This window comes from Lissotriton helveticus, chromosome 5_1, assembly GCF_964261635.1.
Source record: "Lissotriton helveticus chromosome 5_1, aLisHel1.1, whole genome shotgun sequence".
NCBI lineage: Eukaryota > Metazoa > Chordata > Amphibia > Caudata > Salamandridae > Lissotriton > Lissotriton helveticus.
Window position 1 is genome coordinate 1637245013 of NC_136065.1, and position 19240 is coordinate 1637264252.

Sequence of the window (19240 nt, forward strand, 5' to 3'; positions counted from 1 at the left end):
TAAGGAAAGCCACCTTCCAAGTAAGAAATTGTAGTTCGCATGAGTGTAGTGGTTCAAAAGGTGGTCCCATAAGTCTGGTTAAAACAATGTTTAGATTCCAGACTGGTGAAGGTGGGTGTCTTGGAGGAATTACGCGTTTAAGTCCTTCCATAAACGCTTTAATTGCTGGCACCCTAAATAGTGAAAGGTGTTGCCTGTTTTGAAGATATGCTGCTAACGCAGCTAAATGTATCCTGATGGATGAGTAGGCCAAATTGCAACATTGTAAGTACAAGAGATAGCAAATGATGTTTTGAGTAGAAGCATCAAGTGGGTTTATATCGTTGTTACTACAGTAAACGACGAAACGTTTCCACTTAGCTGCATAACATGCTCTGGTAGTGGGTTTTCTTGCCTCTTTGATAATATTCATGCAGTCTGGGGGCAAGTTTAGGTATACAAACTCTAGGATTTCAGGAGCCAGATCGCCAGGTTCAGATGTTGCGGGTCTGGGTGTTGGATTTCTCCATGGCTCTGAGTTAGAAGATTGGGTGTGAGTCGCAGTCTTTGATGAGGCACCACTGACAGTTCTAAGAACGTTGTGTACCATGGTTGTCTCGCCCATGTGGGAGCAACTAGGATCAGCGTCAGCGAATGTTGGCACATTTTGCGTGCCACTAGCGGTATTAATGGAGCTGGCGGAAAAGCGTACGCAAATTTGCCTGACCAGTTCATCCATATCGCATTGCCCTGCGACTGCGGATGTGGGAACCTAGCGGCAAAGTACTGGCATTTTGCGTTTTCTCTTGTGGCAAAGAGATCTATATCCGGGTGTCCCCACTTCCGGAAGAATGGTTGGAGCACTTTGGGGTGAATTTCGCATTCGTGCATCTGTTGGCTGTGCCTGCTGAGCAGGTCGGCTACTTGATTGTCCTTGCCGGGGAGGTGCTCTGCCATGAGAAACATGTTCCTCTGAATAGCCCATTTCCACATTGCTTGAGCTAGATGCGATAGCTGTGGCGAGTGTTTTCCTCCCTGTTTCTGAATGTAATACATAGCTGTCATGTTGTCCGTCCGGATCAACACCGCTTTGTTGCATAAGTGTGTCTTGAACGCTTTTAGGGCTAGAAAGATCACCATCAACTCCAGAAGGTTGATGTGCATCCTTTTTTGTTGTACAGTCCAGAGTCCCTGTACTGTGTAATTTAGGACATGGGCTCCACATCCTAGCAGGGATGCGTCCGCGGTTAACACTATTTGTGGGACAGGCTCTTGGAACAGTCGGCCTTTGCAAAGGTTTTGTGGATTCCACCAATGCAGAGAGTTGTATGCCCGACTGGTCACCAACACTAGGTCCTGTAATCGCCCCTGAGCCTGGTTCCACTGCCTTGCTAGGCATTCTTGGAGCGGACGCATGTGTAGCCTGGCATGAGGGACTATGAATATGCACGAGGCCATCATGCCTATTAGTTGCATAAACATTCGAGCTGGAAATGAGTGTTGAGGTCTGAACCTTTGGATGAACGTTTGCATTCCGTTGATCCGTGCTGCATTGGGATATGCTTTTGCTGCTAGTGTATCTATTGTTGCTCCCAGGTACTGTTGGACGTGGGAGGGTTGCAGGTGAGACTTTGGGTAGTTTAGCGAGAAGCCTAAACTGTGCAGGAGATGGATGGTCTTTGACATGTGGTTGGCACATTGGCTAATACACGCGCCATCAGCCCAGCAATCGTCCAGATATGGGTACACATGGATGTGTTGTCTCCTGAGATGTGCCGCCACTGTCGCTAGGCATTTGGTGAACACTCGTGGAGCTGTTGTGACACCAAATGGTAGGACTTTGAACTGGTAGTGCTGTCCTTGAATGGTAAACCTTAGATACTTTCTGTGAGCAGGGTGTATTGGTATATGAAAGTATGCGTCCTTGAGGTCTAGAGTTGCTAGGAAGTCTCCCTGGCGAAGCAATGGTAAGACTTGTTGGAGAGTGAGCATGTGAAAGTGCTCTGACAAAATGTACAGGTTGAGGGGCCTGAGGTCCAAGATTGGTCTGAGAGAACCGTCCTTCTTTGGAATCAGGAAGTATAGGGAGTATTCTCCTGTTCCGTGATGTTGGAGTGGAACTGGTTCTATGGCCCCCTTTTGCAGCATACTGATGACCTCTTGCTGTAGTAGCGTTATATGTTCCTGTGACATTGGGACGGTGCACGCGTGGTATGTTGGGTGGTGTTGAGGTGAGTTCGAGGCAATAGCCATGTTGGATAATTTGCCTGACCCACTTGTCTGTAGTGATATTTAACCAGACTGGTAGAAATTGTTGTAGTCTTCCCCCGTCCGGTATTGTATGGTCTGGGGGTAGTGCCAAGAAGTTATTGTTTGGTGTTAGTGGAGGATCTATTTGCATTGCCTCCACGACCTCTTCCCTTGGTATTATTTCCTCTGCATCCACCCCTGTTTGAGTTCTTGTTGTATGTGGATTGCGTGTTACTTTTGTAGGTGGAGGATTGCTGTGATGTATTACTTCGCGCTCCTCCTCTATAATTGGAGCGACGAAAGGAGCCTCTGTGTTGTTGGGACTGAAGGGCTCCCATGGACTTCGCCGTTTCAGCGTCCTTTTTCATTTTGTCCAGAATTGAATCAACTGCTGGACCAAACAAAAAATCTGGGTTTATGGGCTGATTAAGAATAGTGGATTGGACTTCATTCTTAAAGCCTGATATGCGAAGCCATGCGTGTCGCCGAAGCAGTACGCTTGTGTTTATAGATCTGGCAGCTGTGTCTGCCGCGTCTAGAGCACATTTAATGGAGGCATTTGTGATCACTTTCCCTCCTGTATAAGTTAATCTGCCTGATTCTTGTAAGGCTCAGGTAAGTGTTGGAGAAGTTCCTCTAAAGTATCATAGTGGGCCCTGTCATATCTGGCCAGCAAGGCCTGTGTATTGGCTATTCTCCATGAGTTTGCTGCCTGAGCTGCTACTCTTGCCTGATGCCTCTAAAATTTTTGACTCCTTGTCAGGAGGAGGAGCCTCCCCAGTGGTCTGTGAAATTGCACGTTTTCGTGCGTTGGATACCACTAAGGAGTCTAGAGGTAGTTGTCCATTGATGTATGTAGGGTCTATAGGTGCAGCCCTATATTTCTTTTCAATTCTAGGGTTTATGACACGTGCCCTAGCAGTGTCTTTAAAAATGTCATTTGCGTGCTTTAAGACGCCCTTTAACATGGGGAGTGTTTTGACATTTCTTTCTGATGTTGTTAATGTATCAAATAGAAAGTCTTCAATCGCATCAGAATGCATATCTACATTATGGTGGCTTGCTGCTCTATCTATTAGAGAGTTAAAAACTACTGTGTCTTCTGTGGGTGATGGCTTAGTTGGGTATACTGTAGGGTCTGTAATGGGAAGAGTTCCCTCAGTGTCTGGTTCACCTCCACCACCATATGGCTGTGAGTTGGGGTCTCCATATGGGTATTGTGGATAACCAAACACCACATCTGCATCCTGATCTTCATCTGGGTTGTAGTCAGAGCGTGCAGGCGAGTCAGGGGCATATGGAGTAGTAGCAATAGCCGGAGAGATAGGTTCAAAAAGTATAGGAGAGGTAGCACAGTCTCTATTTTTTTTTTAGTGGAATTCTAGAAAAGTGGAATTCTAGAAAAGTCTTCAGTAGGCAGAGGTCTTTTTTGTGTAAACAGTCACTTTCCCAGTTTTTGGGTCAATATATAGTTTTGATTGGTCTTCTGTGGAGGGGTATGGATGGATAATCTCTTCTTCCACAGTTTTTGGCCTTGGTGCCGTAGGTTTTGGTTTGACCTTTTTTCGGTTCGATGCCTTTAATGGGTTCGACCGCTTTTGGTGGTTGGATCTGTTTTTGAGGTTTTTCGACAGGTTTTGTCGGTTGGACATCTTTTACAGGCTTCACCACCTTCTTCGGACCGAGCGCTTTAGTCGGTTCGGCAGCGTCTTTAGGTGGTACAGGTGTCTTCGGAGCCTGCAGCTTTGGCTCGATGCCCCTCTTTGGATCGATGGGCTTCGGCGCAACCGATTTGGTTTGGTCCACCTTAGGTTTCACTTTCGGTTCGACGTAGGCCTTTTGCTGTCGTCGACCGTTTTTTTCCCTTTGTCGATAGTTGAGCCAGATTTGCTCGATTCGACGTGCTTTTGTTTGGGGGTCGATTCGACGTGCTTTGGCCTAGAGGTTAACTCAACGGCTTTTGGCTTCGGAGTCGACTCGACGGCTTTTGTCTTCGAGGTTGACTCGATGGTCTTTGGCTTCGAAGGTTGTATTGGAATTATGGCCTTCGGGTCTGCGCCCTTCGGCTTAATCACCTTCGGTTCGCCACCGTTCGGTCCGAAGACGTTATTGTTGACGATTTTCGGTTTTGATGGAACCGTTGTCGTGTATCGTGTCTCAGAAGGCTCTTTTTGTATGTTCTTAGCCGGGCGGTATGGCGGGGCTATAGAACCAGTATGTTGATCTTGGCTAAGGCCTGCTGGCGATGCCTCGACCTGAGTCTCTGATATCGGTGTAGTGTCTATATGGGGCAGTGTGCTCACGGTTCGCCCCTCGTCATCATCGGAGTCGTCTTCGACAGCTACGATGTCCTTATCGTATTCCTCGAGATCGACGACTAGTTCTCCCTCTTCGAGGTAATATTCGGAGTCGTGCTCTGAGTATTGGTCTTCGTCTTGATCCAAGTCTTCGGCGTTAACTAGGTCGTCCTCATCGTCGAAGATATTCTCGGGCTCTGGTGCCGACCTCTGTATTTCTTGCCTCGCCGCCCGCCGATTCCGGATCGTCTTTTTTGACCGAAACTGGGCACAGGCTAGGCAACTATCTTCATTGTGATCTGGGGATAGACATTTGTTGCACACTGGATGCTTATCTGTGTGCGGGAACTTTGAGTTGCACTGTGGGCAGTATTTGAATGGACTTCGTTCCATCGAGGGTCGGTCCACGTGGCGTTGAGAAGGCCTAACGGCCGGATTCGACAACCGGAGTGCAACGGATGTTGAAGAAGTGTATCGTACCGAGCGCTTAACAATACCGACGGATCCGAAGGCCTTTTGGCCTTTAGAAAAGTTTTTGTTGATTCCGAAATTGGAGTGCTGGAAAGTACATCCGAACCCAATGGCGGAAAAAAACAATCTGAGGACGGAGAGGATGCCCATGCGCACTGTAGTCCGAGGGAGGAGCCACCTATCTCGTGATACTTCAAAGACTCTTCCAGGACAACAATGTGCAATCATCCGGACCCAACACTAGGCGGCGATCTATAGCGGCGATCTATGCACAGATATGCACAGATATGAATTCAGCAGCCCACATGCCTCGAATATTATGTTAAAGATAAGCACCATTCAAGTTGTGATGGTCAATAGTCATAGAAATTTACTTTAAAGCAACATCTACTGAATCATTTCTCTGCAAGATTCACCAGGCTTTGTTCTATAGATTAAGGTTACTCACACTGTCAGCACACAAAGGTCAAAAGAATAACAGCCTCTGCCTTGCCAACTGAACTATTCTTTTATTAGATGGGTAAGCATTGAGAGACTAAGATAGGCACAGTAGCGAATGACACAAAATAATGCAGTGGCAAGTTGACAAATGGTACTGCTTAAGGCAGTAAGTGATCTCCAGAGTGCAAGTCTTCTGTGTTGTCTCAATATTTGATGCTGCAGCCCAGACCCATTTTTGACAATCATCTGTAAGCTATGGCAGAAAGAAAACAGGCACAAACACAATCTGAGTGGCACTGGCAAAAGAGGCCAATACACAACATCTAGAAGAGGGAGGAGATATTTGGGCAAGATCATAAATGGCACAGGCATAGTAACAGGAATGCATGTAACAGAAGATGCCATGCTGACAGCACAGGATGTTCCCACTACACTTAGAATTAAATGCCATCTCACCTTAGATTAAAACAAAACAATTAGTACTTTACAGCAATGAATAATCGTGTTAGAATTAAAAGAAGTAAAAAGTGCAGACTAATCCTACAACTTCTAAAGCATAATGGTCAACGCTTAAGAAACGCCCACAATGAGAACAGATAAAAAAAAATTAAAACCTAAACGGGCCTCAGACTTCATTATTAAAGGCAAAGAGCTTATTTTAACATGTGCAACAAACACTTGAAAACGCTATCTTGGGTTAAAGAGACAACTAAGAGGTTTTGGATTTTCATAAAGATTCTTTAAGAGCTGCATTTACTTTTAGATTTCATACGGTCTTAAAACAGAGGTACAATAGGTTTTTGCCTGACTCACGGCAGTGCTACATTGTTTCAAGCAGACAGCTGGTGTTAGATGAACGTGTTTTCATCAAGAAAGATCTCGCCCAATCCACTAAAGAGGCCATCAAATCCAGTGAACAGACAGGGTATGTGCTTACATTATCTTATGGCGTTCCACAAGATGAAGCAGATGGGGAGAAGATTTAGCCTTACGGCTAGGGCAGTCAACCTCAAATCTGGGGAACCGGGATAGAGTCTCAGCAAAGTCGCTCAAAATCCTGTGATTCTGGGCAAACCGCTTAATCTCCCCGTCCCTAACAAAAATGAATATGTCCTTATGTAACGCAACTGGTGCTCATGTAAAGCGCTCTGATACCGGATATCTTCGTGTCAAGTTTGCGCTATATAAAAATCCCCCCCAAAAAAAGGAAGTGCCTACTGTATGTATATAAAGAAAAGGGTACACAAAAGGCTATTTAGTATGATGGTGTTTGCCGTAAACAAATATACAAGCAGAAGAGCGCATGTGAAAAAGATAAAAAAGTTTCCATCTCGCTTGTACTTGGAAAAATACTAGAATAGACATGATCCTTGCAACAGCTCTTCCAAAGTGGCACAAGACAAGGGAAAGGAACTGTCAACATAGCTTTGGTCTAGCGAGCGCCGATTGAGAGATTAGCACCATATAAATTTAAAGTAACAGTCAAAGGCATTGTATGGGCAAAATCACGGAATAGTTAAGAGGCAGGATTCTCGAAAGCATCACCTGGAGGTCGTTCTGCGGGTTCCAATCCGAATCAAAGATGATGCAGGTGTCCGCTGCAGTCAGGTTGATACCCAATCCCCCTGCACGAGTGCATAGCAGGAAAACAAAACGGTCAGAATCAGGTTTGCTGAAACGGTCAATAGCTGCTTGCCGCAGGTTTCCACGTACACGCCCATCGATGCGTTCATACAAGTATCTATGGAGAAATAGGACGAAAAAGGCAGAGTTAAAAAACAAAGACAGTCACATGCAGGGCTAGATTGCGAGAAAAGATTGCCTGGAGTTATCCTCTGTTCCAGAGGATAATTCATTATAAGTCTAGCACTTTCTCACAGAGACGTGGAAATGTTACTTACATATAATCATAGTTCTGCATAGTAGATATTCTCATTGAGGTAATTATCATAGAATAGTTCCGCCTGCATGCATGAATGCTGGAACACATACATTTACGCTGGAGGTAGCCACCTCATTGTTGAACAGTCTCGTGAAACCTGCATAAATCGGTGATAGGACACCTTTAACTCCATTTATTCTGCATAAAAATCTATAGTAATATAAGAACCATTTTAAATATAAAACACATTGTAGCATTTGAAATGGAAAGGTGTCCTATCTAGGACCAATTTCCACTGTAAATGATAGATGTGGATTAGATTTATAATAGTAATTATAGTACTATAAATATTTATACAGAAAAATGCAATTAAAGTGGTTATATCACAAACATATGGAGGTGTCACCAGACTGTTCAACATTGAAGGGCTACCTCCACAACAAGGCTGTAGCTGCAGAGGAGAAATAAAAGGAAACCTGCCTTTCAGGTCAAAACTGCATTAGAAGTACTCAATATACACAGTAGTTTTAACAGAGCCAGCAGCTTCATTGGCAAGCATGCATTTCATTGTTAGTTTGCCTCACAGGTTCACTCCTTTTTACACTGGAGTATATGTTGACCAACAGAGTCCTCTGTATGAAATGTATTCTAATGTATTACATTGCCAGAAAGGGAGGAAGGTGGGTTGTTCATGACTTCAGTGGGAATAACTATGAAGCAGAATTAGGATTACATTTGAGTAACATTTCCTTCTACATTGTAGGATTCTCACAGACAGCCATAAATGAAGATAAGAGTATATATGCCCACTTTGAGGCTGTCAATCCAAAACAAGAAAAACAATTATGAACAAGTAATGCTTCAAGAGAAGGTAAGAAAATGTGAGTGGATTATTGTAGGAAAGTGCTCCTTTTTGCCTGGCTACACCCTACTTTTTGCCTGGTTTCGGATACATTGTGACTAAGTGTGCACTGGGTCCTACCTATCAGGTTCCCACCGCCTGTGTTTGTTCCCTAAACTGTAACTTTGTTTTAACATTTGGCACAACTCTCACATGCGGGCACGCCCCTTGTAAAAGGTACCAGTGGTATCAAGGACCTTGTGACCAGAGAGGGTCTCCAAGGGCTGTAGAATGTATTGGACCACCGTCAGAGACCCCTCACCAAACACATGCTGTAGGAAGCTGGCCCTGTATATACTATACCACAATGAGGTATAGTGTGCACAGAGTCCAGTGGAACCACAAAGGTAGGCAGATGTAAAAGTAGATAGCGCCTTACTCTCTATTTGTGGTGGTGTGGGTTTAAGAAAGTGGCTCTGTATATATGGCACCAAAGTAAGATTCAGTGTGCACAGAGTCCACAGTCCCCAGAGGCTAAAGTTAGATATAACCTTACTCTCTAAAAAGGTAGCTTGGTCAAGCAGTAAGGCAGTATCAGAGGACCAAGTAAAGCATTTGTTGTACACATTCAGTCAGCAAACGGTTTCACACACTCAAGAACTGAACTCTAGGCCAATGGTTTTGCATATAAAAATATATAGTTACTTTATTTTAGAACCACAGTAGGTATCATAAATACTCTCGCAGAATGAGATGTTGCAATTGAATACTTTCAAATAGCAATGGTCTTTTAAATGCAATTGATACAGTTGTTACAATAGGCAACACAAGTTAAACACAATTTACATTGAGCTCAATGGGAAGTTAAGTAAATGCAATAAAATCACTTTACAAATGTTTTTCCTACTCAGAGCTGGATCCTGGATTCAGCCCTGGTGCATTTCCAGTAAACAGTTGTAAGAAATCGTTTTTGTTACACAGGCGATTTTTAAGGAATATTTGTATGTTTTGAAAATCGACACTTAGAAGAAATGTTGGTAAAAACCAAGCAAGGTAATCCTATGGAGAAAAATCAAGTTAACGGTAAGTCACACTTATAATTACTTTTAAGGTTCAGTACTGGGCACCAAGATCCAGCACTGGGATCTCTCTTGATAGGCAGGTGAGTAATTTCGTTTTCGTTCATCGGATGATTTTTAGTGAATATTTTAAAGTTGCAAAACTCAACACACAGAAGAAATTCTGAGTGAAACCCAGCCTTTGTTACCCTTTGGAGAATATAAAGTTATCGGTCTTTGGGTAAGTACTCGTCTGGCAAAGTTATGGTTCTGGGGGTAGACTCAGGGGTTTCTCAGGGTCAGGTAGGTACAGTCGTTACACCCTCATCGGCACAGGGGCAGCCGGGTGCAGAGTGAGTAGGCCCAATGGTATCCTATGAAGGATAGGGAGCCTTTGGTTGGTGGCTGCTAGCAGGCAGGCCTCGCGGCTGTGGGAGCTGAGCTCCTTGTCACTTACACAGGGGAAGTGGGGAAGTAGGATAGGACAGATGCTGCACTTCCAGTGGCACTCGGGCAGCTGGGTGCAGGGTGCTTTTAGGCATTCGGGCACCCAGTGTATTTCAGTCGGAAAGCTGAAAGTTGAACAAAGGCTGTAAGCTCGGGGACGGAGATTCTTCAGGTGCGACCACCACTTCCAGAGGTAAGTTGGGCTGTTGTAGGGTAGGTAGACACCCAGGATTTTGGCACAGGGGGCAGTGGGGCGCCGGGTGCAGGGGTGTCTTTTGGTGTCTGGAAATCTTACCCTCGGCTGGTCGCGGTTGGAGGGGGTCGCCTGTTGTGAGGCTGCAGGCGTCATCAGGAGCATCGAGGAGGGTCCTTGGGTGCTCGATTCCTGGTCAGTCGCCAGGGGACGTCCTCGTGCTCTTTGTTCACTCAGGCACTGGCAGGGCTCGGCAGGCGCAGAGTGTGCTGGATTCGAGATTCTTGGCTGGCACCAAGGGATGTTGCTGTTTGAGCAGAACCACTGCTCGTGGGAGTCCCAGTATTTAGATGAGCAATGCAGTCAGGTCCTCCGGAGTTTGAGGTTGCCGACAACTGGAGACGCGGGATTTAGCAGGAGCAGGTTTGAGGGTCGACAGGCCGGTAGGGCTGGTGCCAAGTCAGTTGGTGTCGTCCTCTTGTTAGCAGCTGCACGGCAGGTCTTCTTCCTTCTTGTTCTTCTACTTGTTTCAAAATCGGGATCTGAGGAAGGAAGGTTCAGGGTGCTCGTAAATACTAAATGTAGGGATGTTACAGGTAGGGCAAGGCAGGGACCAAAGGGTCCCTATCCTGGGGTGCGTACATCCCCTATCCTGCCACTCTTCAGTGGGAGGGGACAGGAGCCTAGCTCTGACTGGGCAGGGCTCCCCATTCTCAAAATGGCGAGAGCCCGGAGGTTGTGCTTTACCTCGCCTCACCCACCTGAGGGGTGGGATTGGCAGAGGCTGGCACACCCCCTTCCCTTCCTTTATTTTTCCTGTCTATCTTCCCACCATAGTGGGGTTCAGAACTGGTGGGGGCCAGTTGCTGAGTACAGCAAGTGGCCTGGAGAAGCTCACAAAGGCAGCATGCCTTTGAAGCTCCCCCTACCCATCCTGGGGAGGAGAACTAGGACTTCGTCCCAGGATGTGCATTACTTCAGGCCCAAGAGAGCGGGGACTCTCTACCCAGGAGTCCAGCAACATGTCTGCTGGGTGGCAGCCTAGGCAGCCTCTCAGTCAGGACGTTGGTTGTGGGTTAGTTTCAGGGGGCAACTCCAACACACTGGCATCAGTGTGGATTTAATGTGCTAAGTTTAATACCAAACTTCTCAGTCTTCAGTGTAGCCATTATGGTGCTGTGGAGTTCGTAATGACAACCTCCCAGCACCATATACTCTTAATGGCATCACTGCACTTACAGTGCCCAGGAATGGCCCAGGTTGCTGTAGGGGCACAGGGCTCATGCACCTATGACCACACCTCTGGCATAGTGCACCCAGCCGGAGGGGGGACTGAGGTATGCCAGGGAAGTGGATTTGTGGGCATGGCACACAGGGATGTGTGCCATGTCGACTCTGTTTAGTTCTGCACCAAGACACTCAGCCTGCAAAGGCAGTGTGTGTGTGTCCAGGTACAGAGCCTCTAAGGGTGGCACAATAAGTGCTGCAGCCCTTACGGGCCTTCTCTAGTCACAGTGCCCTGGGTACCTAGGGTACCATTTACCATGGGCTGACATGTGGCCAGAAATGCCAATTGGGTTTAGGCTTTAATGCAGTTTAAGGGAAGGAACACAGGCCCTGGGTACCTGATTGGCAGGAACCCAGGGCACACTCAAAGTACATCAGCAATTCAGCAAAAAGTGGGGGCAAACCATGCAAGAAAGATGGCACTTTCTCACAGTGGGTGATCAGTAAGGGTAGTGTTAAGCATTTGTTGTACACACTCAGGCATATTTAGTTATATATATTTTCTAGAACCAAGCAAGCCTGGTACAGGTAAGTGTGAATGGTGTTTTTCAAGGCAGGTTGAACAATACAAGCAAGCTGAATGAGAATGTCATTGTTACAGATTTGTAAATACTTTTGAATGCAGTGGAAATTGCAGTTAATTACTTTTGATTATTTTTCAGATTACTTTATGGATTACTTTTTCTACTCAGTGTGATATGCCTAGAGATCACACTGGGACATTTTCTAGAGGAAAGCAAAGCAGTTTTTTGATACATGCAGTTTTTTCGAGTTTTCATTCAAAACCAACTCCACACACAACAATTTTCAGGAAATGTAGTCAATGCAATCCTGAGGAAGAAAATTGAGTTATTGGTTTACAGGCAAGTAGTTATTTGTGCGAGTTGGTATTCTGGGGTTAGAACCAGGGTTCCCCCAGGGTCAAGGATGCACTCTTTAAATACCCTCAGGGGCACTAGGGCGGCAGAGTGCGGAGGCCTAAAGTCATCTAATGGGAGTCAGGTAGCCTACGGTTGGTGGCCGCTCACGATTAGGCTACAAGGTTGTGGGAGCAAAGTTCTTGGTGTTGGGGTCAGCTCCGGTCGCGGTTGTAGTGGTCCTCCAGAAAGAGACTGCAGGCGTCGTTTGGGGAGTCAAGGCTGGTCAGAGATCACCAGAAATCAGGTCAGGATCGCAAGGGAGACCTCCGTGTGGTGTTGGGCCACTTGAACTCAGGCCATGAGCATCGGGTGCAGAGTAGTACCGACTTGTGGTTTTCGCTAAAGCCTGAGTCTGTGGGAAAGCAAATCCGGTGCTCACGGCAGACAATGTTTTTGGCTGGGAAGGCAGGGCAGCTCCTTCAAGTTCTTGAGGATGCTGGCTACAGGACACACCAGGATTTCGCTGGAGCAGGTTTGAGGTAGGGACAAGGCAGATAGCGCTGGGGACAAGGCAGATAGCGCTGAGGCCAAGTCAGTGTAGTTTCAGCACAGCTTCTTCGGTTCTTCTTCTCTTCTTGTCAATTCTTGTCTGAGAAGGCAAGGTTCAGGGGTTCTCCTAAATACTAGATTAGGGGGTGGGGGGTTACAGGCAGGTGAAGGTTGACTTATCGGAGGAGTGCGAAGACTTCGAAGAGAAATGGTGAGGACTCTGCAACCAGTCCTGTGACATTCTTCTCGATGGGGACATCTAGCGGAGCGGACTGCCGGGCCTCCAAAAGCTTTCGAGACTGCTCCCGCAAAGACTTCAGGTTCATGGCCTAGCAGTCAGAGGAAGACTTCAGATCGTGGTCGCGCTCCAGGCACTAAAGGCACACAAGGTGGTGACCGGCATCAACTTGTGGCAGGAGTCACAGAACTTGAAGCTGGTCCAATAACAGGACATCCCTTGTGCTACCAGGAGTTCGAAGACTCGAAAAAGATTTAGTCAAAAAGTGACATTCGAGTCCTTGGAATTCACTGGGCCAATATTAGAAGATTTCAACTTGCCTATTATGGATGCTGACTAGTAAATGAAAGAGGGCTGGACCAGGCTAGCCTCTTCCTGGTTCTGACAGGCACAGGATGGGCCTGCTCTTGGCCCGGGCTTTGCCCAGGCACAGCTCATGCTGCGAGAAAGCGACATAGCTTATATTTTGCTTTTGGGGGCTCCTCCCCACTTCTGGTTCACTGGCACCTCCAGGCGAGTTGGATGCTGGGGTTCTGAGTCTCCAAACAAGGTAGGGTTTGATATGCGCAGCGGGAAAGCGTTGCCGCTTATATAGCGATATCGGGCCCTCGCCCACCCCCCCCTGTGGATTTATGTGCGCCTTCAGGCGCAATGGATGCTGCGAGTCCTCAAACAAGGCAGTGTTCGTTGTGTGGTGATCACTTCCAAACAATTAAAGGCTCCCTTTTCCAGGAGATCCCCTACCTCTGCCCCTCTGGTTACCCCCTTGAAGCCTTCTCGATAGTAATTTTTACCCCCTTGCTGGTGAAATATTTGCTGCTGCTTCAGATTTATCTGCATGTCAGAAGCGGTAGTCTTTGAGGCCCCTCTGCCCTGGTATCTATGAAAGGACTGCAGACGTTGAGTTCTGGAGCGCAGTACCCCCATTGATTTCACAGTCTTTGTATAATTTTTTAGGTAGAGCCAAGCGGTAGCACTGCTCGCTTCGCAAGGCATGCTGTAGTAGGGTATGCTGTGTAACTGCTGTGGAAGCCCCGCCCACTCTCCTCCCATATTTTTCATTGGCTGGTGTCATTGTCCTAGGTAAACGCCGGCTTCCAATTCATTGTGAGGCTTGTTAGTCCCCGCCTTGGTACAACCCTGTCTCCATGTCTTACCGGCCATTAGAATTAGACCTTTTACTTCGCGCATTTCACTGCATGCTTTATCTAGTGAGTGAGCACTATTTAGTTGATTGACAATGGCAGCTTAATTTTTAGGTCTCGCCCCAGTGTTGCAGTGCGCAGCGCATGACCTCTTGTACGGGCTTCAGAAAGCTAACCACACCCTTGTGCGTGTGGTTTTGCTTTCGCGGCCCGCCTTTGGCTTTAGCGTGCTTTTTTATTTTTAAATAAGGCAGGCAATTGGGCAAAGGCGGGCGCATGTCCCACCTTTGCTCCGCCTATTCCCACCAGTTTCTAAGACGCGCATCAGCGCGTCCAAGACACCAACAGGCTCCCTCACCCCCACTCCTCTGTGGTGCACGTGCACCACTAGTTTCGATTTCCTCATTTTTTGTTGTCTTCTCTGCCTTCGGATCCTCTTGTGACGTTCTCGCGGAGCCCCAGATCAGGTGAATGTGTGTGCACTGTCAGATGCACCAGAATCTTAGTTTTTGCAAGCATTCACACGAAGGGTGTCAATACTGCGTGTGTACGTCCTGTCAGGAGCGGTTGGACTCGCGGGCTCGCGCTGCTGACTGTCATTCACCTCTACGTTTCTAACCTGCAGGTAGCGGTTCGCTCCACTGTGAGCTGAAGTGGGACCTGGCTCTGAGGACAAGAAGGACTTCACAGTAAGGTCTCCGTGAGGTGTAGCGAGACTTGGCTTGGAGGAGTTTCCATTCTCGGAAAGGGAAAGCCCTCCATGTGAAGAAGTGTGGGTCGGCTCGGAGGGCAGGCATGGTTTCGATTTAGGCAGTGGCGTCACTAAGGTTGGTGTCACCCAGTGTGGTCCGCACCCATCTAGTGACGCCACTGTTAGAACCCTCTCCTCCTGCTGGTAACTGCCAGATCCAAAGAAAAACCAAAGGTGGTGATGGACGGAGCGTTGACAATACACTCACTCACCCCCAGTCAACTGATCTGGGTTTAATCCATCACCGTTCTTTAACTCACTCCGCAACCCCAGTTCAGACATGGCCATATGCAAATCAGTCTGACCCTGTGCCTCATGGGAACAGTCAGATCCAACCTGTTCTAATCTTTCTGCTGGGCATTGCCAAAGCCACGGTGTCCTTACTCTGAACCCTCCCCCCGCTCCTAATCCTACCTGAGTAGCTTACCGTCACAGTGCGCTGCCAGACCCCTCTGCCCTGTCTTGCTCACCCCGTGCGCTGTGGTGTTCGCTGCTCCTGCTGTGAGCACCGCTGGCGTTGTTCACCAGCCGCGCTGCTACAGCAGATATTTTATTTACATTGAGAAATGACAGCGCCAGCTGCTCATACAGTCATGTTATGTTATGTTATTGCTTATTTGTATAGCGCCTATCACCGCCGGTCTCTAAGCGCTTAGAAACAGAACAACACAACACACTGTTAACCCAAGTCCCTCAGGCTACCCATCGACTATGCTGGAGTCATCGCCCTTTTAAATAGATGGGTTTTTAATTTCTTTCTGAAGGGCAGTCACTAAGATTCTTCCTTCAAAGTAGTCGAAAGTGCATTCCACAACTGTGGGAGAAGAACAGACAGGGCTCTGCCTCCTCTGGTTTTTAGCTTGAATCTGGGTTGAATCAGATTAGAGGTCTTCCCTGAGCGCAGTGGTCTACCGGGAACGTATCTCATGAGACGTTGTTTTATGTACTCTGGTGCTTTACCAAAGAGAGCCTTGTGGGCCACACAGAGACATTTGAATTGTACTCTATACATGACCGGTAGCCAGTGCAACTTTTGGAGCAGGGGGGTGGCGTGAGAGTTTCTAGGCAGGGAGTGGATCAGCCTTGCGGCATCGTTCTGTACTACCTGCAGCTTCCTCAACAGCTTCTGTGGCAAGCCGAGGTATAGTGCATTGCCGTAATCAAGTCTTGAAATGACTGTGGCAGATACAATCGATTGCAGGGTAGAGGCTGATAAGATGGGTACCAATTTCCGCAATTGCCTCAGTATACCCGTGCAAGAGCCGACCACGGCTGCGACTTGGGGAGCCATCAAGAGGTCTGCATCAATCCTCAGACCCAGACTTTTTACCACCCTACCAGGAGGGGGAGTGGAACCTAGCTCTGGGGGCCAGTATAGGTAGCTCCAGGGGTTCCCTAGGTTACTGAGGACCAGCACCTCTGTTTTTTCGGCATTCACTTTCAACAGATTGTTGGTCATCCAGTTGACCGTGAAGCTGAGCAGATTCCTCACTGATTCCTGGGCTTCAATGGTGTCTTCCAGCTGAACCAGTAGCTGGGTATCATCTGCGTAGTTAAAACCTTCGCAGTTCCGGCTCATAAGCTCCTCAACCAGCGGCTGCAGGTAGATATTGAACAGCAGGGGGGATAGCGCTGACCCCTTGGGCACACCCCATGTTACATCACTAATCCCCGATAGGTGATCACCCAGCTGTACCCTTTGAGTACGACCTGATAGAAAAGACTCCAGCCACTTTAGCACTTGGCCTGTGATCCCCAGCTTCCCGATACGGTCCAGCAGGATGGTGTGGCTGACCGTATCGAAAGCCGCCGACAGATCTAGGAGAATCAGGGCGCACAGCTGTTTATTGTCTGCCCTGAATCTCAGTTCGTCGGTGACCGCGGCCATTAGCCATGAGCCTGGGTAACACCTGGTTGTTCTCCTCTCCTCTCCTTTGCCTGTTTCCACAGCAGTTGTGCTGCTGGACTGCAGAGCTGTAGTGTGTCTCGGCACCTGCATTACCTGGGTGGTTAAAAACAAAGTGGATACTTTAGGTCAGACACCTGGGCCAAGATGGGGAGGAGTTGGTGGCTACTTTATGTCAGATACGGACTTGACGAAGAACTGCCCTGCTTCTTTTATATCTATTTGCCTTTCATGGACCTTAGAAACCCGAATGAGCACGTGCCAGCTCATGCTCTGGCACACAGGGACAGCCCCCACCCATAGGACACAGTCTTTTTTCTCTGATCTGCATATCTGAATTGCAAATCAGCTTGCACCTGGTATTCTTGTATCACAGGGCAGCACATTGTCATAACCTCAGGCATCCCAAACTGACGTGGTTGTCCTCAAAACTCCTGATTGGATGGCCGCGTCTTAGCATAGTCAGACCACAGAGACAGAAAAGGGGTGGAGGAGGGAAGGGAAGAAAGCCTTGAGAAGGAAAATGATCATGTTAATGTATGTTGGCTGTTTGTTTAGCACATATACTATCCAATAGCTGCTTCAGAGCACTGTGATGAAGCACCCCCTGCATGCTCCTAGTGACGCCACTGGCTGTAACTTTAGGAAAGTTGCGTATTAAAAAGATACTGTTTGCGGCACGGTGTCCCTCTTTTTCCGGCTCCCAGTTCGCATACTTTCAAACACAGCGAAGGGAAGAATGGGGGTTCCACTTACCAGCTGCAGGCTGCAGAGAAAGACAAGTGTGCACCTGGCGCTGCAAAACCCCATGGGCAGTGATGAAAACGGTGAGTCCGGGAGCCACGTCACTTGAGTGACGTTTCGAACTTCGTCGACGTCCGGACGCGGACGTTGTTGCCTAATTGGACAATAATCTTGGCCGGCGGCCGGGTAAGGTTCAACAGACCGTATTATTATTTTGCATTTTGGTGTCACGGACTTCGAGACACAAAAATGCTAAATAAAATTACTGTCTGTCGAACCTTACCCGGCCGCTGGCCAAGATTGTCGGCACGGACCACGGTGTCACCCCATGTGATGGTGTCACCCGGTGCTGTCCGCACCCCCCGCACCCTCCTAGTGACACCACTGGATTTAAGGAAGTTCCTCCTTCAGGTACATTGGAGGCTAGGCACAAAATATTTCAAAGGCTTTTGTTTCCCCGTGATGTAACATGCCTCTCCGCACCGAGGGTTGTAGGGGGCTTCGCGTAGCGGAAAGGCCTCCTCCGTGAGCTAAAGGGAGGCAAGGTTTGGAAGAGTTTCGATTTATAGAAAAGCCTCCATGTGGTAAAGGCGTGGCTTGGCGAAGCTGTATAGGGATGGTTGTGTTGTCAGCCTGACCTCAGCAGCACCACCGACCTGTCAGGCAGTCCCCATATTGTCACAAAGTCAGTGCATTTCTTGCCCAGGTGTCCTCTTTTCATGGGTGGAAAACCTAAACCATGCTTAAAAGATAGATGCTGGTGGCAACTGTAAATTGTTCTGAGGTGAAGCTGAACAAATCTCCAAAAAGAAATTTTCCGTGAATTTCCATGAAAGCAAAACTTCCTGAAATGCTCGAAAAGATCCCGAACCCTTTGAGACACTGAATGTTCATAAGAGTGGTAAATACTACGGACACCCTTGCTGTACCTAGTCCATGAGGTTAGGTAGAGGAGTAAGGGACACTGCAGGCTCTAGGCGGATACCTAGCTCAGCTCGAAGATGTCCTGGAATCTCGAGCCTAAAACGAGCCGGGTCTTCATTTGGGTTCTGCTGTCTTCCACGCTCACACCAGTCACGATTTTCAAGGAAGTCTTATATCACCATGGTTTAAGAGCCAATACGTAGTACTTAGTGTAGTGGCGCCTCAAGCAATTAAAGATTGTACAAACATTTGAAGTGAAATGGGAGAGAGAAAGAATACTATTCTAGTGTCATAACTGCGCAGCCAGGAAACCCTGGCTTGTTTATATTGCACTCTTAAACGATGGATATTTATCCATTCCACTCCGGCTCTGGGACTCGACAGGCAGAAAACGCTGTCCTCGCTTCGCAGCTCTGTAGCAGAGGGCGCTATAGGAGTTCACAAAATCTACGCACTATTGGGGATTCTATTATTTCAAAGAGGGGCTGTCTCAGCTATTATTATAAGCGTCCCCACCATACTCTCTCCTGCACATCCTACACTACACCCTGCAGGTACAAATGAGTGGACTAGTCCAACCTGCGTGAAACAATACACTGAAATCTGCACCCCGTGCACTTGTTAGACTCGCATCTACTCAGCTTTACAAGTTTGCATTGTGAGATTTGTACACATTTAAACCGTATCACCTGCAGTCCTGTCTTTAGAGGATGTGGGGTAAGAGCTTCCGACTTTGGAACTCGAGAGCCAGGTTGGAGTCTCGGCTTCGGCTTAACATCCTGTGATTCTGGGCAAATCACATAATCTCCCTGTGCCTAATAAAGAGTGTGTCCTTGTGAATGTAACTGGTGCTCGTGTAAAGCGTTCCAGTACGTTCGGGTCGAGTTCACGCTATATAAAACAGAAAAAAAAAATAGCATTTGCAATGCAAAAGGTCTTGCATTATTAAAGTCTGAGCTATTGGTGATGCATTATTT

General features: G+C 47.5%; 1 protein-coding gene across 1 annotated transcript in view; it reads right to left on the minus strand.

Annotated features, from left to right (window-relative positions):
• The window catches only part of LOC144755671 (chromodomain-helicase-DNA-binding protein 8-like), a 1307007-nt gene that overhangs the window by 900254 nt on the left and 387513 nt on the right, over positions 1–19240 (minus strand). Inside the window, 1 exon segment of the mRNA XM_078644841.1 lies at positions 6984–7179. Within this exon segment, the coding sequence (XP_078500967.1) occupies positions 6984–7179 (196 nt within the window).